At 37.1% G+C, this 25,363-nt stretch overlaps 1 protein-coding gene across 4 annotated transcripts in view; it reads right to left on the bottom strand.

Annotated features, from left to right (window-relative positions):
• The window catches only part of GRID2 (glutamate ionotropic receptor delta type subunit 2), a 698,066-nt gene that overhangs the window by 282,789 nt on the left and 389,914 nt on the right, over positions 1-25,363 (bottom strand). For all 4 annotated transcript variants that reach the window (XR_004417944.2, XR_004417943.2, XM_033060210.1 and 1 more), the window contains exon 3: positions 11,145-11,429. Coding sequence is in view for 2 of the 4 variants with exons in the window: in XM_033060210.1 (XP_032916101.1) it covers positions 11,145-11,429 (285 nt within the window). In the remaining 2 variants the exon portion in view is untranslated. The remainder of the gene's footprint in view (positions 1-11,144; positions 11,430-25,363) is intronic.

Here is a 25,363-nt window from a genome sequence, read left to right as displayed (position 1 = left end):
GTTGGAAATTTCCTTCCCTGGCAGACATAACCATGCCACAAGGCAGAGGTCTACAGGGAGGTCTTATGGTCTGCACTGGGGGTGCACAGCAGGTCTGACACTGGGCACACCAGGCTGGCTGCAGCCACAGCTGAGGCACACATGCAGAACATCCTGCAGAGGAGAGCCCAAGGCCCAGAGCCTCTGCAGCTCTGCAGACCTGGTGATATATTCAACTGCTCCAGCTGAATTCAGGTGACAGCTTCACCAAACTTGTCATTACTGTGACAGCTACCATAGATTCTGACCTAAGAAAGAAATTAGGAAATGAAGCATAAACTCACACACCTTCTTCTCACTTTTGATTCTGAAGAAAGCACAAGAAACAGGTATCTTAAATGCAGAGCATGCTCAGAAAAAAGCGCCTTCACAGACTACAGGTCTAAATCTTCAGCCTGGCAGGAACACTCAGACCTCACCTAACATAAACCAAAAGAAACATTTAAGAAAAGCTCAGGCACGTGGTGTGACTTGTGGGACTGCTCGAGCAGGGTCAGGAGTGGCACTTTAATGAGCTTGTGGGTCCCTTCTAGCTCACAAGATTCTATGATCCTTGCAAAAGGGTTTTTTTAAACATGGGACCAGATCTCATCTCAATTTTTTGTTCTATCTGGTCGCCTATAACTTTCCTTTGCCATCTCTTTTCTTATACAGAGGGAACAAGTGCCGCAGTCCATCTTGGACAAAACCTAGAACAAAATATGTTGGTTTTCAGGCATCTCATATGGGAATTCCAGGATGCATATGCAGTGAAGATTTCATAAGCTGAATAAAATGAACAGCAAATATTAAATAACTCATAAGCTAAGTACTTCTTCCACCCTTATTAAAAAGAAATATCTGCAAGTAGATGCAAAGTTCATAAAAAACCCTTCAGATCACACTATTATCAGGAGATGAGAAAGATGGCACTATTCACTAATGGTAATAAATTAATCCATCCACCTGTATCATTGTTCCACCTAAATTACAAGGCCCTCACTGTGCACTTTGGTTGTCTCAAGCCTGGCTTACAGTCATTAGCTCATCCTCCCTCTGATGGCATTTCAGATCTGAGAACATTCTCCTCAGAGTATCTGGCTGATAAATACCAACTGATTCAGCTGCAGTGGTAAAGGTGAATGTGCTTGTCATAAATATTCACTGGCTGATTTTCACAAAAGACCACTTTATTTGTACAGATGATGAGAAAAGCCATTGTATAACAAACAACGCTGTGCAAATTCTTAGCAAGAACAGCTTTACAAGCCTACCACAGTGATTCTTCCTTCCATGGAGCTGGCTAACATGACTACAGCTATTAACTGGAAATGCACTGTACACAAGGGAGGTGTGCAGCTTCAGCTGCACTCTGATGTGCCCCTGCTCTGTGTGAAGACTTGTGCAAAGTGTTTTTATTCCTGTGCTCACGTTGATCTCTATTAACATGGTTAGAATCCAGACTGAGGTAAACAACAGTTTAGCAGGATGATTCAGTAACAGTCCTTCGTTTTACTTTCACAGCAATGGGATTCCCTCTCATTAGTCATTTTGTATGTAATTTGTTGAATCTCCAAACTAAAATTAGTTAAAGAAAAAAAAAAAGCATCACAGCTTTTTCATACTATCATTTGGGAGCTAAGAAGAACCAGGTACCTGAGCAATTTCCGCTGGATGATCTAACTCAGAGATATAGCAGTAGCTCAAACTCATGAGAAGTACATTCAAGCTCAAATGTTTAATTACATACAAAATCTCATTTATATTTTCAGAATTTATGCAACCTAAGGGGTGGAGATATATCTTGGGAGAAACTGAAGATCTGTAAATGGTACAAATAACTGGGGTCTTTTTCCCCCATTGTTTGCAATTTTCTGAAATTTTACACATAAAAAAGAAGACAAAAATTGTTGTTCAATTTTTTAGTATCACTGAACAGAGAAAAATGGAAAAAAATACATGCTTTTTTTCTTTTTTGAAGGTATTTCCATTTCAAATTGAAATATAAGCAGGTGATTTCGATTTTTGTTGTTTGATATTAACTATTTTGCAACTAGTGAAATGTCTATGTAAACCCTACTTCAAGTGTTTGTTCAAATGTCATTTACATTAGCTACTTTTTTGTCACATTATCAGTTATTAGAAATTATCCTTTAAATAAGCAAAATCAATAGTCTTGAGCAGTAGAATCCATATTGGGGGAAAGATATCAATATTTGCAGTTTTCAAATCCTGCAACACTTCAGTTTTGAACCTTACTGAGGATTGACACAAGATGCTTCCTTTGAGTTTCTTTTTTCCTTTTTTCCTTTTTTTTTTTGACTGAAAAGAAAGAGGAAAAAAGCAAAGAATAAAAAAAGATAAATAAGAATGGAGTTAGAACTAATCCTTCAGAGTATATGCTGTTACTGTAGCTTCTCAAAAAATAGAAAGGAAGGCAGATTGTGATCAACAGTTTCACTTGTGAAGGCTGACATGGCAATATATTCTATCCATGTACTTTTGACTGTATAACCTGCTTTCTATCTCTTCATTCAATTCCCTTTTGACCACAGTTTGCATTAGAGATTTCCAAAAGACTTCTATGGGTTGTCTTTGAGTGAAAAAACCTCTTGGAAAGAAATTAATTTTCCCAGCCTAGTGCCTTCAAATAATGCCAAACTTAAAAAATTATATGTAAATCCTGTACAACAGAACTTTCTATATCTGTGTAGGTGTAAGTCTTTATTAAATAGCAACTATATAAATTTAAATGTATAAAATATATATATTATAAAAAAAATCTATATAAAAAATAAATATATATGTCTGCCTGTACAATTCACCAGCTCTCCCTGTAAGTCACTGTCACTCTCTGCTGGTTCTCATAAGGGTGAGGAACTGTGCATCCCCTTCCAGGGGATGGATAAAGAGTGACAGAGACTCTTGGCAACAAAAGAGAGTGTTGCAGTGAAAAATTTGTGAATATTTGACGGGCTGAGAAAGTTGGGGTTCAACCTGCAGAAGAGGAACCTGTGTGGAGATCTCATAACAACCTCCTAGTGCGTGAAGAGGAGCCAAAGAAGACCTCTGCCCCAGAACTATGTGATAGGAGGAGGAGTAATGAGTTCAAAAGGAAAGAGGGATGATTTGGATTAGATATTAGGAAGGAATTCTTGACTGTGATGGTGGTAAAGCACTGCCACAGGTTGCCCAGAGAAGCTGTGGATGTCCCATCCCTGGACGTGTTCCAGGTCAGGCTGGATGAGGCTCTGAGAAACGTGGTTTAGTGGAGGTGTCCCTGCCCATGGAAATGGTTCTTAAGGCCCCTTCCAAGCCAAGTCATTCCATGACTGTGTATGTGTTATAAACTTCCTTAAGACAAACTGTTCTCTGACTCCACTTCAATCTCTTCCTATGAACATTCTCAGTTGATTAAAAGTTTACAGTACAGAAACAGGAATATTTTATGAGTGAACTGGTGTTCTGAAAAACATAACCTGCAAAGTGAAGCAGATAAACTAAGATTTAGAAATACTGCTATAAATACTTTCTATCTTTCTCCTGTCTCTCTGCTTCCTCTTTTTCTTTACTGGTTAAAACTCTCAGAGACAAGTTCTCTTTTAAATTTATGATATTAATTGAAATTTACGATGTTATTATGCAAAATTCATGCTTTTTTCCCCAATGGTGATATAATTTCTTCAATTCAACAAGCAAAAGTTAAGTTTCTCAAAAGTTTCCTCATTTGATTACTGTTCATTTATTTACCTGCCAAAATATAAACTTAGAAATTTAAATTTAATACTTCTGAGAAGATAGAACAACGCCTTGAGAGTTGAAAAATACTTAGCAAACTGTGGCAGCTATCAGTACAAGCTCCAGGTATTCAAATATTCTTTAAATAAATCACTGTTCTTCTGATGCAGGCTGCATATATAAATGAAATCTTGTAGCTCCGTAAAACCTCAAAAACAACACCTCTTTTACAGAGTTTTCTCACTGCAAAAATACTGATAGAACACTTAAAGTTTTATTTTGCCCCCAGTTTACTAACACAACACAGGTCTGTCAGACGAAACTTTTGAACACTTTACAAAGCATGTCCACTTTTCCACCAGAGAAATTTTATAGAATAATTCAGAAGCTGAATCATCCTATGGTCACCCAAATTATATGCTCAGTTTGCAGTAGTAATGTCAATCAGGAAATGCAAGTTGTGACAGAAGTTCTCACCTGACACACTAAAGTTGCATAGATGAAAATTAATGCTCCTTTCTCTATCTGAATGACATAATAAATACTAATAAAAAAAAAGTTCAGTAATAAGCTTGAATTAATTATATGTTTATTGAGGCACAGTGAAGCAAATGAGTATGGGAAGTTGGCAAAGAGCCAGATGAGTAATAAACAGTTTTAAGACTGTGTGGAGACAGACTTGAGAATATTATAGTCATCAAGCAGCTGAAAACAGCCTCAGGGTAATTATAAGCATTTGCAATCGATTAAAGAGAGCATGATTCTTTTATGAGTCTTTATTAAACTTACATTAAAACTTAAAACTATTAGAAAATGTTATGGTTTCAAGCACATCTATGTCAGTGGTCATTATATTTATTTCTGGAAAATGTGTGTGCAGGAAAGTGTCCATGGGATCACTTACTCCATAAGGGTTTTAAAGGAAATACTGGGAATTTGGGGCCCATACATACAGAAGGGCATCATCTCAGAATATCACCTCTCTTAAAACACAGGAGGTAGCCTTTCTGCAAGCAGCTCAGCCTGTCAGGTTGCAGGTATAATCCCTGTTTTGCTGGGATCTTTAAAGAACAGCACTCCAATTCCACAGAATTACGCTCAATTCATTTGCAAACCACTGCCCTTCTGGGGTAGGGATGGGGATAATGCTCTTTTATCTTTATAGTTTCACAGATCTGTTTACTTAGGCTGAACTCAATAATACAGATGTCACTGCTCTCTCCTTAAGATTCCATTCTATTTTTTCTCTTTCTCTAAAATTCTCTCTCAGATTGAGCTTGAGACACCTTCTACTGACCAAGTACCTCGCACCACTGCCTTCATCCTTTCCTTGTTCAGAAATTATCTGAAACCCTTTTATATGATAAAGGAGCAAGAAGGGAGATCCATAAGGAAGTTTTTTTAAGACAGATGCCCACTAAACTCTTTCTTACTGCTAACATCCTCCATTCTGCTCCAGCCAAGCCTTGACAATTACTTCTTCAACCTCTGTTTCCTATGGTAATGCCTCCTTCAGCCTCACAGAGCAAATTCCCTTTCTAGCCCTAATGCTTGTTTTTTTTCTCTTTACAAAAGTTAAAATTAAATTATCACCTAAGGGAATGGCAAATATTCATTGCCAAATATTTGCAGTATTAGTAGGAAGGTCAAAAAACTGTAAGAAAAGATAACTTAGTTCTGGAATCAGTAAATATTGCATAGCTCTCCAGTGATGGCTCTGTATCAAAAGCATGCTGAGATGAAATACAGAAGGTTAGGGCAAAAACTGGGTAAGAGAAGTGGGGTTAAGAAATTTTTTTTCTTTTAATACAAAATTCAGAAGGATTTTTAAAATGTTACTATCATCACTATAAAAGAATTGGGATTAAGATGAAATTAATTCTCCAGAAAAAAAGTCTTATTCCCTCAGCCTTTCCAAGAGGAAAACTGCAGAATCTTTCTATCTACTTTAGCAGCAATAAAACATTAAAAATAAATATTTTCAAACAGCTAGACTTTCTGTCTTTCATCTTAGAGATGCAGAGATACCTACACTGTAAATTGCACAAAATTCACAACTATGTTCTTGCAGTGATTCACTGGTTTCTTCATAAAAAATTTACTACTACAGAAAAGTATCCACATTTTTTCCTGGAAAATACAGTAAGCTGCAAACTGCCCAAGAGTAAAACATGAATTCCAAAAGCTTGTCCCCTGTTGATACACCACACAGATAGAAACCAACAATATGCTGGGATTGCAGTTGAATCACTCTGCTTATACAGCCTGGACTCACACATTCTAGTTTCAAATGACTATTTCATTCCATAAAATGTGTCCATCTTTTTCATGTTGGTTTTTGGGGACTGGCCACTGTCAGGTGCGAGTCTGTGGACCAGGTAGGATTTGCTGTTTCAAACTGCATTTTGCTGACTCTGAACCTGAAGCCATTAAAGATTAAGAACTTGACAAACTTACTCAAAATGTTTACAGATAGCAGTGGCTCTTTTTATAAATCCAGACTTCGTAATATCCAAAGGTATAAGTTATACATTTACAGTGTCCAATCTGAAAATGCCTTCACTGAAAGGGTGATGATGGTCCTAAGGAAGAATTCATACTAGGAGAAACTTTCCAGCCTCCACATCTGCTTGTGAGAAGGAGATGCATAAACACCCTCTGCACAATGATCCTACACATTGAGCTGAGCAGTCAAGAATGAAGTGAGTAGGAGCTGATTTGGATGCTTAAATGAAGTAAATTTGGCTTCTATATACTGAGTGGATAGTAATTTTAATAGCAGTTTGAGAAAGTCATCAGTCTACTGCATAATTTTCTGTATTTCGTGCCACCTACTCTTTATCTCTGCAAGAAGACTCTCTTTAATGGCCTTTGAAGAAGTGCAGAATTCTTTTTGAATGCTTTCAATATCCATGTATTAAATTTTCTTAAATAAAATCAGATTTCATGTCCTGGACAGGCCCTAACTTGTTTTACCAGAAGGAAAAAAACACAATGACTATAAGGAGTTTGACTTGTATAGTCAGCACATGCACTGCACTGGGAGTTTGGTCTGGATCATGCTTGCAGAGTGCAAGGTTTGGGGAAAAGACAAATTGTTCTGATTTTCAAAAGTTCATCTGAATTTATACACTAAAGATACAACTGTAGTAAATGAAATACAGCAACTATCACCTAAGTCTGCTCGCTTTAAAATGCTCTTTTTTCTCACGTCCCCACTCATTAATTTCTACTGTATGTTGGCCTTACATTTGTTACTGGGGAGGCTCTACCACTTAAAAAAGACTATGGCTTTTCTAGAGTCTTTACTTAGCATTACTACGTCAACAGAAGGAAAATATGTCTTTTCACAATTACCAAGGCATCCTTTGCTTTGTCTTAAAATAGCCTACCTTCAAATTTCTTGGCAAAGAAGCATCATTTGAAAACTTAGACGTCAATTATTTCTGAAACACATTTCTACCCCACTTTTCCACCATCCAGTTGGTTGACTTCATTAAAGAATGGCCTCCTTCAAAGATTTAACATTCTTTGTCAGCAAAGAACTTTTAAGTAGACTTGAAGTTTCTAAGATTTAGATGTTAGTAAAATAGTGATAAAACAGTAAAACTGAATATATTCATCTACTTATATTCAAAACAAGAATTTGAGATTTTAAAGGAGGATAACATAAAGGAAATTATTCTCAGGCCTGCAGAAAACATTTCCATTATAAAAAATTCTCTGATAATGAAAAAGAATGTATGATAGACTGCAAGATAAAATTCAAAAGCAATTCTATTGATAGGATTTAAAAACCTTGATTTTGATAAATCAACATACAAAGGCTTGCAGCTTATATTAAAGGTGCAAGGTAACTGGTTTAGTGCAGTATGTGCTTTGGATAAGATCCCAATTTTACTATAGGAAAATCTATTTTAAATATGAAAGGCTCATTTTCTTACACAGAGTAAAACTATTACTGGAAATAACTTCAGCAATACAACAAAAGTATTTTGTTTTAAATAATTAAATTAAATTAATACACAAAATAGTTAATTGTATAGGAAAGTACTGAAATTCTGCTGGTTGCTGGAATCAATCAGTCTATTAGTGCTTTCACATTTTGTAACTTAAAAAAATATGTCAACAATGAGAAAAACCAAAAAACATGAACACCAGAATCTACATTCCCATTGTCAAATGTGATTTACTGCTATGAAGACACCACTTCATGTTACGGTACACACCTTGAGAAGGAATGATTGCTGCACATGAAAAAATACCACCAGGGAAAGAAATTACTGCTTGCACAGGTGTCAGTTTTGCAGACAGCCGTGCACAACATATCAATAATCTCTTAATATGAAATTAATTCTAATACATGTATCAAACTTCCACCTGCTTTAATGTTTAATATTAAATGTTCTATTAAAATGTCTAATATTAACTGTTGCAAGCAGTTACACTGAAGAAAGCTTTTAGCAAGAATTTTATTTTAGGTCTGTATGAGCTGAGAAAATAAAGAAGTCTCACTGCAGCAGAACCTCTCAGGCAAGCTGAGGTATGGGACTGGGATCTTCCAGAGGAATTTGCAACCACCCTTATCTGCACTGATGCTGACCAAAGGGGTGGATTATTCCTGGACCTCCACCCCTTATCTGCACGCCCAGTCTTGACCTCTTTCTAAAATAAGAACAGAAGGTAATGGCAATATTCCCTTCCTCAGGGTCTTCGGGAGCTCTTGGGCCAGTTTTCTTTTTAAAAATTCAAACTAACACTGGAATAGTTTTCTTTTGTAAAAATATTTCATTTCTAGAAACCCATCTAAGGAATGACTTTCTCAAACATCACATGGAATCATGGAATAATTAGAGTTGGATGGGATTTCAGGACATCACACTGTCCAACCTGCTGCTCCAAAGCATGGTAAATACTGAATTCTCACTTATCCACTCTGAAATCAATTAAAAAGTGATTCCAGTTCCTCTTTTCATGCCATTAATTTCTTTTTCCCCCTCTCTGTGCTAGTTCCTCTTCCATCAATAGAGATTCCAGGAAGAAAAAAAAGCGGACTGCTAACATATGAGAAATGTTTTCAGTTTATCAATAAAACAGTACGGAAAAGGGAGAAAGTTATTTGTTAATATTTATAATAATCTGACAAGATTGCTCTCTAGGGGCTACTAATCAAAAAATGTCAACATGTGTCTGTGAGAAATTGCTGTCATAAATCAAAAACTGGGTCAAAGGATTGGGAACAGGCAAAACAGAGTGTCAAACCTAAGGATTTCACCCGAAACATGGTAGCAATGAATCAGAGGGGCATTCCAGTATGAGCAAGAAGGAATGGAAAGCCAGTGAACAAAGGAAAGGATGAGAGCCCTCAGGTTATAGATGCTGATCTCAAAGTTTTGCTCTGTTTGTTATTAAAAATGGAGGCGGAAACCATCAACAAAATCAGCAACATAAAATTTTGTAAAGAAACTGTAGGAAGCAAAAGAAGAATACAGAAATTGTTTGCTGCCCTGGGGTGGTTGTTGAAATCAAGGATTTAGCTTGATACAGTCTAAAGAAACATACCTTTGCACAGTTAGCTCTACACAGAGTCACAGGTTAATTTAAAAAAAAAATAAGATTGCATTTAAGATCATTTTATACATGCACACACATGTACACACAGCCCTCACCCCAAAAATACAACCTAAAGGCCCAAGCCACACAAATGGTTAGAAGGGGGATGGACAGACTGCTCAGGATATACTAAATGCAGAATGTTGGGGGTTTTTTGCACCTTTTCCTGATGGTGATGGTGATTACTAATCAGAGTCAGATTACCAGTCTGTCTTGGTTAGTGTGGCATTACTTGTTGACTACTGAATTAAGAATGCCAGAGAGGCTGGTACAGAGACTAAATATTTGCCACAGGTCACATCTGAGGATGATGTGTCACTGAATAAGCTACTGCTCTGAAACTAATTCCTTGCAGGCAGACAGGCATCTGCGTTATGCAAGTCACACCATTATGAAGTTCTTACCCAGATATCAAGGACAAAATAATAGAGTGTCTGAACTGTATTTTTAAATTAAATAATGAAACTTGAATAATTTAAACCCCATATTTTTGAATATAATTATTCAAAGATATTAATTATAAAATTTACTTGATGCTTTTAAACTCAAAATTACATGCATAAAGATACCTCCTAAATGAAATGTTTATAGTCGTCTTCACAGGTATCTGGCAGTTAAATACACAAACTCATAATTTCTGAACAAAAATATGCTGCTGTGAGATTTTAGATTTTTTTGTTTGTTTGTTTTTTTGGGTTTTTTTTGTGTGTTCCTTATGCCATGGTTGGTGCTTTTGGGTGTTGCTTTGTTATAAAGAAGAATTCTCCTATTCATCACTTTCTATTCTTCTAATTTAAGAATTTATTATGTAGGCAGGGAACAAAAATCAATAACACCTGACCTGAATGAACCAGATATTATGCGCAGTAAATCGCTGAAGTGAGCATTTTTCTATAACTTAAAGATTTAACTTTGAACATAAGTTTTAAAATGCTCATCCAAGCCAGTCATGATTACTTATGAATATTGGATGCAACTGAAGAAAACAGGTCTGGTTGCAAAGCAATTTTTCACAGAAATAAAGATTGGGAAATCTGTTAGATAATGCATTCTACTGGAGAAATTTTTGCAGCTCTTCTGTCAGCTGTAGAAAATATCTGGACCAAAATCGGCTGATTCACCAAGCTGGATGGTGCAGTCTTGTGACACTGCCATCTGTGTCACACTTACTCTATCACACAAAAACCACCAATTCAGCACCTTTCAGGAACACTGAATGAACTCATAACAGAGGGAATGTTGTCTTGTCCAAGCCCTCCTCCTCAACTTCTTCCCTACCCAGAACTTCTTTCTACATATTTTATATTTATGACTAGCACCTCATTCTTGCCAAACCTCTGACCTACATTTACAATTGCTTCAGATTCTGGCCAGAAAGTATATGCCAACAAATAGAAGAGATTCAACACACAATAAACAAATCTACAGAATGCAGATCTTACATGCTTCATTTCAAATTGTAATTTTATGTTTCCACTGTCCAAAAAAACAAGAGAGCTTGCTAAAAACTTTTATGCTTCATAAACACGGGTAGAATAGAAAAACACATAAGTTCTTCATTTATCAGCTAATTCTAACAAAGACATTATCAAATAAACTTGTAAATGTTGATGGATTTCAGAAATACATTTCTCTGAGGTGCTGTGAAATGCTTCCAGAACCGTGAATGTTCACAAGCAAAACAAAATCTATTGGAAGACTGTAAAGCTATTATGTGACACTTTTCAACAGGATTATGGATTTGACAAAAACCACCCTGATAAATAAATACTTACCATAGTCATTATCGTAAAAAATGATGAATTTCTGCCAGGCATATTCGGTGACCACTCTGAAAATGACATCATTCAAGTAGACAGGGGGCCGCACGGAGAGCGTGTAGTCGTCGTTGCGGTTGCTCCTGGTGAGCCCGCAGCCGCTCCTCGGCGTTCCTGCCGTGGAGCGCTGGATGAAGAGGTGAGGGATGTGCATGGCATCTGCCAGAGACTGCAGGGATCCTGCTGATGTGCAGCCAATGGAGCTGACGAGGGCCAGGATGCCTTGGTTCATCAGGTCGCAGGCTGTAAGAAAACAGAGATATCGGGAGTGAGAGTGGCTCAGTGAGCGCAGTCTATTTTGCTGTTGAAACACGCTGGGAGCTGAAAGACAGCAGGTCCAATCCAGGAAAATACGGGTACAGTTTTCATATTGATTAATCCACATCTAAAATTCATCAAAATCACAAAGCTAGTCTAGTCACTTTGAGGTGTCTTGGGGTCTAAGCTGGAAGACTGGCCTGCCCACCCTATCCTGAAATGAATTTTCCCTCAGAAATGAGATCCACCACTGGAGCTTCTCAAAAACACTAAGAACTGATTTCGGCTATGGAATTAACATGACCACCCAAGGAGAAAAGCACTCTTCAAAGTCTAGCTCAGCTCCATGAATAATAGTTTCTTCGCATTATACAGGAAAAACTTGAAATAACAGCTCAGGCTGGCTGTCAGCTTTTGAAGACAACTGAATAGCATTATGTACGTTAACTTGTCCAAGGAAAAATTAAGTTTTTTCTAGGATTTAAGAGGTATATGTATATATGATATATACAGACATCACATAAACTTCTTTTTCTTTAGAAGACAAACAACATTCCTCCCCCAGCTAATCTTATAAATAGCAAAATGCTTTCAAAATTCAGTGAATAGTTTCTATACATTTATTTTCCTCACCTCCCTAAGAAAGACATAAAATGCAACACCTTAAAACTAACTAATGGTCCTAAGAGTTACAGCAGACAGCCTCAAGTCCAATGCCAATGACGTAATATTAATAAAATAGTGTTTATCATAAATAATGTTGATGCCATTAATAAATATTAAAGAAATCCGTAATCATTATGTCTGTAATTTTGAAGCTGTGAGTCAGTCAAGTGGTTATAATGTGTTTCTAACAAGCTGAAGCTTCTGAATGAAGAAATAACATGGATTTGTAGCATAATTCCTCAGAACACGCCCAAGACTAAATTTTGCAATAGTCAATTTGTCACTCACAAAGTTACACAAGCAGTTAACCTGCATTTACACATGCTATGGGATGGTGAAAACCAATATATATTTACATATGAATATCTAATACTAAACAGTACAATTATTTATTCTGCAGGACTATTCTGCACACACAACAGGTGCAGGCCAAAACAAGAAACCCACACGTGAGAATGTATTCCTCTAAAAATTATAAAAACATACTTTAGTGCCAGACCTGTTGTCTCATATCATATGGTTCTTACTCACAGTGAGTAATATTTTACTTTGCAAACACACCTATTGATCTCAATGGGAATATTTACAGAATGAGGAACATCCCTCATGGAAATTGACTTTGAAGCCAAAGGACAACACCAGAGGTCATGAGTGGAGACAACCTCTTTCTCCTAAAGCCAGAGAATTATTCTCATTAAGAGATAGAAATCTGGAACATTCATGGGTGTTTTCCCAGGGCCTACTGACGCTGCTGCTTTGTGCCTTGTGAGCCCTTCTGAATTCCTTCATGCAGATAAATTTGGGAGAGTGAGCATTCCCACAGAGCTTTCCAAGTGCTTTGGCTTAGGATGAAGTGTTCCCTCCATTACACACTCTGAACACAGCTCAGCTTCTGGATTTTAGGTTAAAGGCAATATATTTTTAAAAATTGCAAGTATCCTTCTTCAGGAAAGTATCAAATATGATTGGTAATGGACAACAAAATTTCTAAGTTTCTAACATTTGAAATATTTCAAAACAATCTTCATAGTTATTCATCTTTTATGTTGCTTGTTACAGTCCTTTATCATGACTTTCAACAAAAATAAAAGGCTTGTAAAGTTAAATTTTTAGGGAGATGCTGAATCTCTTTCTTGATATGGCTTTCCTGTATCAAGGACTGCAGTATCTAGGTTTCATACCCCAGTGAAAAAGCTACTGCTTTAGACAAAAACTATTTTTTCTTGATATATTGCTAGATATTGACAGAATTTATATAAGTAAAATTAATGTTAGATTTTGCAAAAGCCTGCTTTTAATTCAGAAAAAAATTAAGCATTTTGCCTCTGATGTCACTTGTTCAAATAAAATATGTGGTATGACCCTCCAGTCTCTGAAACCTGAATTTAAAAATATAGCCAAATCAAAATGCATTATAAAAATTGCTTGAAAATGTCTAAATCTCCAGGCACACTTTCAGACTCTGAATAACCACTCCCTCTAATGCCACGAAGTGGGAGACTTGCTTTTTGTGAAAATTGTTATTGAAACACAAAGAGGAAGAAAACAGCATGGAACATTCTGCTCCACAGGACCAAATGTTAATACTGGCAAACAAACTGAATAAAGGATTGAAATCTTCTCCCCTGACACTGCATCACACTTGTTACAATAGCCTCAGGACCAAAGTTGTCTGGGCGTCTCTTTCTTCCATGATAGGGTTATAAGAACTGTGCATGCTGGATGGGACAATGTGCACTTAATTATGTTCAAATAGACCTTACTCCTGCACACTTAGATACTAGTTAATACACACACAGCTGCTGGAGAAGGAACAATATCTCAGAGGCAGTTTTTTCTACAAAAGTAGTGTCTTGAGTTGAGAGTTCACCTCTGAGTCAGACTGACTGGATTATTCTTTGAACAGAAATATAATTTCTGCAGTACATACACATAAAAAGCAAAACCTATGCAATATGCAAATAACATTATCTATGATATTCAAATATTTTTCAGCCAAGAAGAACTTTTGTTGCCTTCAGCAGAAGAGTTCATTGGTAAAAAGCACAAGATTGAGGTCTATGTGCTTTCTTAAGGCCTCTCTCTCCCCCACCTCAGTAACAAAATTAATTTAAATCTTTTAAATTCTCTATTAAATCCTTTTCCTAGAGTTCCAAATCCTTCAACTGTATCTTATCAATGGACTAAAAGCTATAGTTGAAACATATTTGTGATCCTGGTTGTATTCCTTTCCTGAGCCTGTAATATCCAAGTTTAGTTTTGGTTTTGTTTTGCCCCATCTGTGTTAAGAAACCCACATACTCACACATACACATATATGTGTGTGTGTATGTATATATATATATATATATATATATATATACACACACACTTGAATGCTATCTTGGCATGCAAAACTCTGTTGTAATTTAATTTACTACAACCTCCTTGGTCGGTTGTATTTCCAAGCTGGTATTTAGCCTACTGCCAATATGATCAAAGAATATTAGTTTGCTATCAACTAGAGAAATAAAAATATTGCTGTATCTGTAAAGTCCTCAGTCATGCCTGTAGAAATGCCAAACTCAGATGGAGCTGTACACAGCTCCATTGCAAATGTAGCAAAGGAAGAGCAGAAGTTCAGAAATAGTGTTTCTAAAATATTGATTCATGCTATAAGCCACATTAAAACAGAAGTTGTCCAAATATTAGTTCACCCTTAAAACCACCATGTAGTAAATGTTATTAACAACTGCATCTTCACCAGTTAAAGGAATAAAACTGATCACACTATTTTAAGCATTGCATAGAGAAAATGTGAATATCAGTAAGATGACTTTAAATGCTTCACCATTATATATATACATATATAAATAGAGCATATATAGCACATGCTGGCATGCACTCAGCATTAGGTTTAACTCTCCAGCTTATCTTGGTATTTTTTCAAAATGCAAAGTTTCTGAATTTTCAATGCTGGTGGGCCAATTGCCAGTAACAAAAAAAAAGCAATCTTTTAGAATAAAATCTCTTACTAGTTTGGCAGGCATCTAAAGAAAATAAAAAACATGATTTTGTGGTCAGTAAGCTCTTTTTTTTAAATAAAGAGCACAATCAATTCAATTTGAAATAAATAATTTACATCTAGGCTATCAACTTGTACAAGCATTTCCAACAAAGGGGAATTTAAAAGGCTGTGGTAACAAATGCATCCCTAAAATGAGTTTTCTCTAAAATGGAAACAATGGTAGGTCCTTAAATAACTACTGGTTGCAGTAATTTAGAAAGAAAACAAAACGAAAAAAAAAAATCAATAAATAAGATCAAGTTAAAAACAGATGCAGGAATAAATAAGAAGCACCAAAAGAAAGGGACTACTGAGATATAACTATTGCTATGAAAGTGAAAATTTTCTTTCTTATTTCTCCCATGTCCTTCTGGTAATAAATCACAACACATCACACTCATCTAGTGTGAACTGATGAGCCAAACTGAAAATGTAGTGTAGGGTCTCTAGAGACTTGGCTAGCAGTCCAATTTTGTTCCCACTTAAATTGCTGGTTAAACAAAGTCAGACCACCTCTTAACATTATGTTTTTGAAAATGCTAAATGCTGTGCATAAATAGTGTGTAAGATCCCTTTAAACAATCAGACATGTATTCTATGGTCCTTCTCATCTTCTGTAATTTAGAAACTACCCAAATCCTTCCAGAACTGTAGCAGTGTTTGACTGAGATGATGCTGAGTGAACAAAAATTAGATCTAAATGCTGTTCCCAGAATCATGGTCCGATGGCCTGAGTTGCACTCCCCAACATCATTCCCCTGGATGTCCTCTTCAAAGCTGACATCATTTCACTCTCACTGCTCCTGGATGTTTTCCACTTATTATCCACCTGGTGTAATGCCTTCAAGCTATTTATCTGAATGTGAATCTGGGGAAGAAAATCTCTCTTGACTGATATCTCTGGTTTGGTACGGAGACTACAAACACTTTGTTACCCTGAGCATCTGCTCTATGTTTTGAAAGTGCTCCAAGGACTTTGTTCACCAGGAGGGCTCCATACATTTGGGCCAAATTTTTTTTCCATTGATTTCTCTTGAAGGTGAATACAGTCTTTCCACAGAAAAAAAATTTAAATCTTTTTACTGTCTTTTGGAGCCTGTACAATTCACCACCAGATGAATAACAGGTTCCCTGGAAGAAGACTCGGATTTATTCCCCATTCCATCCAAATGGCCAGAAACATAGAACCTGGTCAGAGGTCAGGAGAAAAAGTCTGTTCCATAAGAGTCTCAGGTTTTCTCCATACAGTAGCAATGAAGGGTTTTATGATTAAATTAATGAGTTTATGAATGCATTCCAGAAAGTCATTGTCCCTATTTGTACTAATCCACATCCAAACCAGGATACACAGTGGATTCAAGGGTCAAAATACCTGAGACCCTATAGATGCATACTAGGCAGCTTCTATGTAGCTTTGAAAATATAACCTATTATTTCTAGTTTATTTTGAGAATATGCTCTTGGCTGCTCTTCAAATCCTTTCTGAGCTTTAGGGTGCTGATGAAGACTGAGGGACCATAGCATACAAATTCTCTGTTGCAAAGTGTAAGGAATAAGGTTAAAATCTGCATTTCTTTCACTGTGATGTTCTGTTTCCTCCCAAAATGCCTTTTCTTTTTTTGTCTGTCACCTTTAAAGACTCCCCAAACCACTCATGAATACATTGCAGAAAGATAATGTATTCATGAGAAAACAGCCACAAAAAGTGACAAGAAGTTTAAACAGAAAAACTACAGGTCTTTCTGTTTGGTGTTCATAATTGCAGATGCAAGAAGTAGAATGAAATGTGATTATGAGATCCATGATCCAGTGAGATTAGCCTCAAATTTCCAATAAATCTTTTTAGTCACTTTTGGATGACAATTCTGCTCTTGCAAATTATTTTTCCTTCATAACACAATGGTTCATCCCAGACTTAGAGCTGAATTATTTCTAGAAGAGTGACAGCACATTTTTAATATATCCTGAAAACTCTTCAGAAGGAAATAAGGATAAAGTGGGGGGAAGGGGAAATTATTGGCTGGATTTTAAAGAATATTCTCCTCTGCAATGCAGATAACAGAGTCTATCCTGTTACTTTTTCAGATAAGGTTATAGAATTTCACTTCATTTGTATCTTCTCTGTAAATATTAGTAAAAATTTCCCTCCCGCCACTCCATCATACACAACTTGGACAAACGGTATTTTAAATTCACTCCTAATTAACCTTTAAGGGATTTTAGTTTGTCCTGACTGTAAAACAAACTTGTGTTTGAGCCTTAGCAGCTGTGCTTTCTAAGGCTTGGGATTTCTTTGTTTGGGAAAAATAATCCAAACTTCTGATATCTAAAAACTATTACCAGAAAGCACATTTGCACCTCTGTTGCACAAAACACCGCAACCACTTTTCAAATTTTTAGTATTGGATAGCATTTGAGAGCCTTTTCTGGGTCAGATATCTTCCTGTATACAAGCTTTGACAATTATGGTAACATTAAATCCATCACATTAAAATGCAATAATTAATCTGAGACTTGAAAAAATAAACTAAAAGTCCCACAAGTTTGGAGGGAAGCAAGATTTATGCATGAGAGGTATTTTGATGCCATGGATGGCAGGATGATGGCTTGCAGGATTCACTTAGAGGGCTTGAAAGAACCACAGCTTACAAAGAAAGAAAGAAAGAAGGCTCTGCAAGTTCTCTTTTTGGACAAGCGTCCTGACGTATTTACTTTTTCCTGCACACCGACCTGCAGTTCTTCCATTCAATTCTACAAAGAGGATGCATGTCTTGCCAGGTTAGCACATCAGGCAGAGAAACAGCAGTACAACTTCCCATATTTTTTAAATCTGGTTTCACCTGGCACTCAACAATTGCGCTCAGGCTTTGTCTTAGACAAATGATGATTCCCACTTTTTCAAGAAGCCTGAACTTTCCAAAAAACAAAATTAGAACCAGTCCCAGCATTTTAAAGAAGTTACACAGCCACAGATCTTCACCTGAAGAGAGGCTTTAGCTGCCATGTCTGTGAGGATGTAAACCTGAATATACTCCCCAAAATGCACAGGGTGTTTTCAGGGTGCCTGTGGCTGAGATGCTAAAAGAGGCTGTAGTATTGATAGATCTGGAAAAAGGAGGCTGTGCCAGGCAGAACTGTTGCAGAAAGGTTTGAAATGTGTACTAAGAGGTGAAAAGGGGCAGGGAAAGAAGGAAGTTAAAATCAATTAAGGCTAGGCAGTGACATACACTGGAGAAAAGGCTAGATACTCATCACAAAACTGACCTCTAGAGTCCTGGCATCCCAACAGGGATGTCTGTCTGCAAAGGTAATGTAGCCTTTTGGAAAATAAGAAATGCAAGGAAACCCAGGCACAGATTCCAAGAATGTCTCCAAAATATTCTCTTGTATTTGTGCTGAACTCCCACGGACTTAAGCCAAATCTCATCTACTGCCAGTATCCTTGCTCAAAGTGTTGCATGAGCATCTCCATTCTTCCATTCAGCAACATGAAAACTTCCCATTTCAAGTGCAATCATTGGTAGATTCCACTTGTTTATCTAACTTATGATGAAGGACATATTACCTCAGTATACCATGACAACCCTTCCTCCATCCCTTACTTTGTTTCTTCACCCCTGTACTGTTTCTGGATCTTTTCTTTCCTTAAACAGCACTTTTTGAGGAGTTACTAGGCAGATACCCCTTTAATATCAGGCTTGCCTGCTGCAGAGCAGACAATAGCTGCAAAGCAGCAATTATATGGAAACAAAAAGGCTGAGTCTTAAAGCAGCTTAATATAAAATTAAATATAATTTTATCAAAAGATAACATCCTGATAAAATCACAGGGATTTGCTCCAATTCTGTGTTCTGTGCAGGTCTGTGTAGAAACACTGGGGGGAAAAACATCAACAACAAAACCTGTCAAAACCTTGAGCATCAGCATTTCTAGTTTTTTTTTAACCTGCTCAAAATAAACCAGGTTCATTTTCTTGTTAAGAGGATAAAACACTGAAATCGATGATATTTGACAAAAATTACATTTTCCTTGTTCCCTATAAATCAGACTGTCTTGCACTTTTCCCTTCCATCCTTTCTGCCTTGGTTCTAACTTTCCTTTCTATCTGATTTTTCCTGCCCGGAGCATCAGAGAGCATTGGCCTCCATCCTCCCATTGCCAGTTCTCCTCTCCTTAGAATCTACTCCAGCCAGGCAAAACAACTTGTTTTTCCTCTTCATGTCACCTTGTCCATCTCTTTTTTTTAATTTTTGCCCTACCTACTTCACCCCGTTGCCTCCAATGCCCATAAACAAGATGTAGAGGTCTTGACACTGGACTGAGAATATGAAGACTCATATCCTGGGGCCGTCATTTTGTTGCATGACTAATTTGGGATTAGTAGTCTGATTTCCCTTACGCTTCGGTGATTATGATACTTTTTAAAACACTCCTGCATGATCTAAGTAAAAGAGATTACACTTGTGTTCCCCACACCCATTTTTTCAAGGTTAGAAGGCTTACTTCAGAGCATAACTCACACAGCCAGAAGTTCCTTTACATCTCCTCTCTTTTCTGAATTGTTTCATAGCCCCCCTTCTCTTGCCCAAACTATTAATATGGAGACAACAGGCTCTGCTGGAAGATACAGTGGGAAGCACAATACCACAGCCTAGTCCAGGGCAGACAAAAGAACACACAGCTGGTAGCATTAGTTTAATTGGAAGCCCCACAATGGGAAGAGCTGCCTGTGCTGCCCTGGATGAGCTTGGCATCCTTCCAAGCAAAGATATTACTGAACAACACTGTTCAAAATAAGTACATCCCCCAAACAAAAAGAAATCTGGGAACAGTAATCTGGGAGAGCTTTCTTTCCTACAGTGCAAACAGCAAATATTCAGGGAATGTTCTGCTATGGGGGCAACTAAGCAACATTTTTCATCTTTTAATGTGGCATTATAGACAGAGTATTTCCTAAGCCAAAAAAGCTACACATTTATTTCTTATAAGAAACCCCCAAACAACAGAAATAAAATGAAACAAAACCAAAAACGACCCAATTCTACCAGATGAGAAAATTAAACAACTTAGGAGCAATGAATACAAAGGTCAGACCTTGCATTTGACACAATAAAGGGAAACAGGCTCTACATCAATATAAAGAACTTTGTACGAGAGCAAGCAGAAAGCAAGGGAGGTGGTACATCAGTTGCAAAAAAAATACATGGCTGTGAAAAAACCTAGAAGTCTGTAGGAGTTCAGAACATCAGTTCCATTAGCAACTTAGCCACTCAAGAAAACCTCAGATGAGTCAAAACAACTATCACCATTATTTTTTGCTAAGTATAGACATTGTGCTTGTTTCACTGACTGACACACAGATTAACAAGCATGATAAGAATAAAAAAATCAACTACCTTCAACTTTTATTTTACTTGTAGCCTGAAAGTGCTTTTCAAAGATGCTCAGCATCTTCATCTCTATTTCACAGAATAAAAAAACCCAGATGTTCTCAAGAGGAGTTTCTTGCCCAAGGTCAAAAAGCAAAGCAAGAAAATTGTTTTCCATGCCAAGCTCAAACAAGCACAAAGGTTGAAAATAAAGTTCTTTGTTGCAGCTTTTTCTTGTTTGTTTTGTGCATTAGTGTGCCATTGAAAGTGTTTTATGTTCTAAGCCCGATGTAACAATGCTTTATGAAGACGAAAGATTTTGAAGAAAGGCATAGCAGACTACAAAACAGGATTAAGTGACAAAGACTTTCTGATCCTCAGCGACCCCAAAGCAAGACCACTGTTGATTATGAGAAAATTTTGATACACAAACATGTAGATGATGGAGAGTAAATGTGGAAAAGGAAAGCAGAGCTGTAGGTGTGATATAAACTATTGATGGATAACACAAAATGCCACCAGACATGGAGAGTGCATTATAAGCAGAAGTATTTGATAAAGGAGTAAGTGTAAGCATTTTGCAAGGAAAGTTACAGATGAGTGTCCAACAGAAGGGAAATTATAAGGTATTGAAGTAAGGGGGACAGGATGGAACTATGTATGGTAAATTCAACTCCTGGGCTCATAATCATGAGTTTTGGAAAAAAAGATATAAATACTCACATCAGAGGACTCCAGCATCTCTGCTCATATTACTTTAAAAAATTGTCCATATGGTTTCTCTCATACCTGATATGCAGTGTGATTGGGTCTAACAACAGATAAACCAAAGATTCACTAACAACTGCGCAAGACCTTGAAATCCAGAACAACACGCTGACAAAGAACTGAGGGTGCAATGCTGACATAGTGAAGAGAAGAATTCAGAAATGTTAAAACAGTGCTAGTGAAAGGCATGGGGACAGCAAAAAAGGGAACACGGGACTTTGCAAGTAACAACAATAGAGAAATATAATGAGGGATGACATCAGCTTTGAGGTAATAGAGAAGGATGTTAAATGTTACTAAGTGATGAGACAGTAAGATTTGCAGTAGGGGAGTAATAAATCCATCTGGATACCAGGGAGGAGGAGGATGCAATTTGCTGCAATGTGAGCAATGGAAGACAGCAGAAGATGCAGCAAGGAGGACAGTGACAGTGATCCTGTGCTGTATCTGCTGAAGTGCAAATAGCCAGTGCATTGACAAATGTGTCAGCTAAAAGGGCACTGGAGAAAAATCAACTTGGTGCATGTTACAGACAAAGCAGCAGCTGGGCTTGGCAGCAGCTTCAGCATGTGAAGAGAAGGAGAGAGGAGACAAAATGTGCCTAAGTCTGAGAGTCTATTTTTGCTCTCTTACTCCAGGAATAATAATGGTGCAGTGTTCCTTTAGTGCCAGTTGCAACCTTTTACTGAGATTGCTTTGACTGTAATGGCAGCAAGAGATGCCAGGAAAAGAAGGTAATGTAACTTTTCTTTTCCCTTGACTTTTTCCAATGTCACAGAAAAAGAAATTTGCATAACTCAAAAATAGAAAATATACATTTTCACCAAGGATCATTTGAGTAACACAAAACACTTAATCTTAATTGAAAGCAGCAGTTGTTCTAAACCATGCACACCATGGTAAAATAGGATTGAAAGGAAATTTAAAACCCGCCTCTGACACTGGAGAGACATGTCCAACAACAACATACCGAATGAACTATTAGAAAACAACTGACATAAATCCTTTTTGATTCCATTTGGAAACAAAGGTAATTATTTCCTTTGCCTTTAAAGCAGCATTTTAAAATTGTATCTCTCCCTGACAAACACAAAACCATGTAGAAAGTGGGAAAAAAGTGGTCTCAGCTTCCAAAGCTGGAGCAGAAGTAGTTTTGACTGGCTATGCAGCACGAGACTGCAGTTCCACGGCAGGAGCATCATGCTGAGTCTGCTCACTTGCTTTTTCCTGAAATAGAAATTACAATTTTCTTCCTAGATCTCTTAAAGTATTTTAATCTTTTATTGGATCTAAACACCAGTGCTCACTGTGTTGCTTCAGATACCACCAAGTCTATTCTTTCACTGAAGGCTTCAGTCCTGTGGTACGGCACTTCATGTATTTACAGACATGTTGTTTTTTTTTTTCTCCAGCTCTTTCATGCTGCCACAATAACTCCTCAAAACAAGAATATTGACTCCACTATAGTGAGTAGTCTTCCTTTATTTGTTTTGCATTGGTATTACCTCTCAAGTAGCTACAGAGCTGGTCTGTCACTACTGGGTATGAAAGAAAGGGGAACCAGGCTTACTGTGTTATATCAAGAACTCCTAGTTGTGGATTGCACATTGTGTCATTCCCTTTGACTTGCTTTCTCCATGCATTCAGCTTACACAGCTGGCAGGGATGCCCAGAAACTGGCAATAAACCAGAGTGCCACATAACACCTTCTGATCTGCAGTACTACAGATATCGTTTGTGGGAAAGCAGAGAGACAAACCAAAGAACTGGCATAAAAGTATTCTTTTCATTTAAGCATGTCCAATACTTTATGAAAACAAGGAAGTATGGTTATTTATATTTCACCACAAGATCTGAAGGACATAACAGACTAAGCAGCACATCTGAAGAACTGGAGTTACAAAAATTTCTTACTCTGCCTAATAAAATTCTGGTCCCTACCCAAGGAAGTGTCACTCCAAATGCCTCTTTGCTGTTTGAATCCAGTGTGTGCTACAGAAAAAACGTTGAGGTTTCCTTAGGACTGAGTAGGGCAGGTTTTCCTTAAGTCACATAAGCACTGCCAAAGATGATGTAGCAATGCCTACATGGCCTTTGTGCCATTGGCCTGGCCTGGTCAGAGCCCAGACACTGCCCACCTTTGCCACTGCCTCCATTAGTGTGTTGCAAGAGCCATTCCACAGGAAAAAATAAAGTAGGTCAGTGTTCAGAAATTTAATTACAGACGACTAGTTGTCAAGAGTAAATAATTTCAAAATTCATTTTAACACATGAGTTTGCATAATTCTAATACATTATTCCTTTGTCTCTAAGTCCATTTCTGCAGAACTTGGATAAAATAGGAGGATTAAGCTTAGCAAATAGCCCTGATCTCATTTCACCAGTTTTGAAAGGTGTGAAGTTTTCTGCCTTTTCCAAGAGTTATGTCTGATTTTCACTTATGAATTAGTGAGGAGAGAGCCAAGCACATTCTTCCATTTCTCAAGTTTTATACAGTCAATTATCTTTCTTTGTGAGCAAGGGAATTTCAGACTGTTATATACTAAGGAAATGTTAGTTAGCCTGTATTTTTCTTTCATTTTCTCTCCCCCTTGCTGCTTTTGCTAACAACTTATTTTTTAATTGCTATATAGTGAATACACTGGAGATATTTATTTATTTTTCTAGCAGTTGTATGCATGCTTTTCTTATTTGGTCTGTCAGTAGCACACAAAAAGGTATGTATACACAGAAAATATGACATGACTGGCTCCAACTTCTCGTACAGAAAAATATTCTCTGACAAGATGCATGAGCCAAATGCAAAACAAAGAGAAAAAACCACATTTTTCAACTTGAAGAACATAGTCTCTATCATTTATGAAAGTTGTCTACATTTCTAAGTCTTTAAGACATCCAACCACAGAAAAAGTCTAAGGTCAGTGCTTTGTAAAGCTTCAAGAAACCTAGGCAAATATTTAGCATTAGTGCAAGGGATGACCAAAAATCCAGTGACTTCATCCCCATAATAGAAAATTAAAGCCTTTTTTAGCCTTAAGTTGACATTTGAATTAATACAGCTTTCATTTCTTGTTATTTCATATAAAGGCAAATGAGCAATGTCAAATACTATGGAATAAGGTGATTTGCACATATATGAGGATTGTCAAAATGCCACACTTCCTAAAGTAAGCAACAAAAGGTGAGACAGAGCAGGAAGAGGAAAAAGGAAATCCTCTTATTCTCAATATCATGGTCATTTCTAGAGCCAAAACTAACCATTGTTAAAACCCAGGGATGTCAAATAAAGGATGGAAAAGAGCAAACCTTGTATCTTCATGCATCTCTTAGGTTTGCAAACACCAAAAACTAGTAAGATATTTAAAATAAGAAAATAAACCAAAAAACCCACAATTAACAAACAAAATGAAACCAAAGACACAAACTTCATCTATTTGAAAAATAAGGTCAGCCCTGGAAATGCAGTAAAAGTCCTGCTTAAAGTAATTTTCTCAAAAGCTTCTTCCAGTGAGAAACACTTTTTCCTATCGGCTCCACTTTTTCTTCTACTGTTTTTCACCAGCTGGCACTTAAAGCACCCAAGGATCTGAGGTTTTGATGGCAAACTAAAATTGTGATTTTAATTCCTTTAAATGCCTTGGGAATGCCTCTCCCAGGGTTGCTTATCCCAACTCCTTCCTGAAAGATCTAGCTTCCCAAAGAAATCCTTTTTCTTCAAAGGAGAGGGAGGTATAGAGCCTTGAACAGAACTATGTGAAGTGCTTCAGCCTCCCACCATGGGCACCCATCCTCCCAAGTGGAACAAAGTTTCAGCCACAGTTTCACCATGGAACTCATGTTTACCTCATTCTTGATGTTTCCCACAGTTATCTATATCTATATTCCCCCACACCGTGATTTGAAGTAAAGTCCTCTAGATCAGCTTCTGGGGAAGAGTCTGGCAGATAAGTTCCTTTTTATTTCTGTGTATACAAGTCTCCAAGTCTACCACCAGAAGACAAATTTGAAGATTTCCTCAGAGAAGGGCAATGCATCATAAAAAATCTTAGAGGTGGCAGGATGTTTCAGGG

The sequence above is a fragment of the Catharus ustulatus genome, chromosome 5 (genome assembly GCF_009819885.2).
Source record: "Catharus ustulatus isolate bCatUst1 chromosome 5, bCatUst1.pri.v2, whole genome shotgun sequence".
NCBI classification, from domain to species: domain Eukaryota; kingdom Metazoa; phylum Chordata; class Aves; order Passeriformes; family Turdidae; genus Catharus; species Catharus ustulatus.
This window is presented reverse-complemented; position numbering and strand designations above follow the sequence as displayed.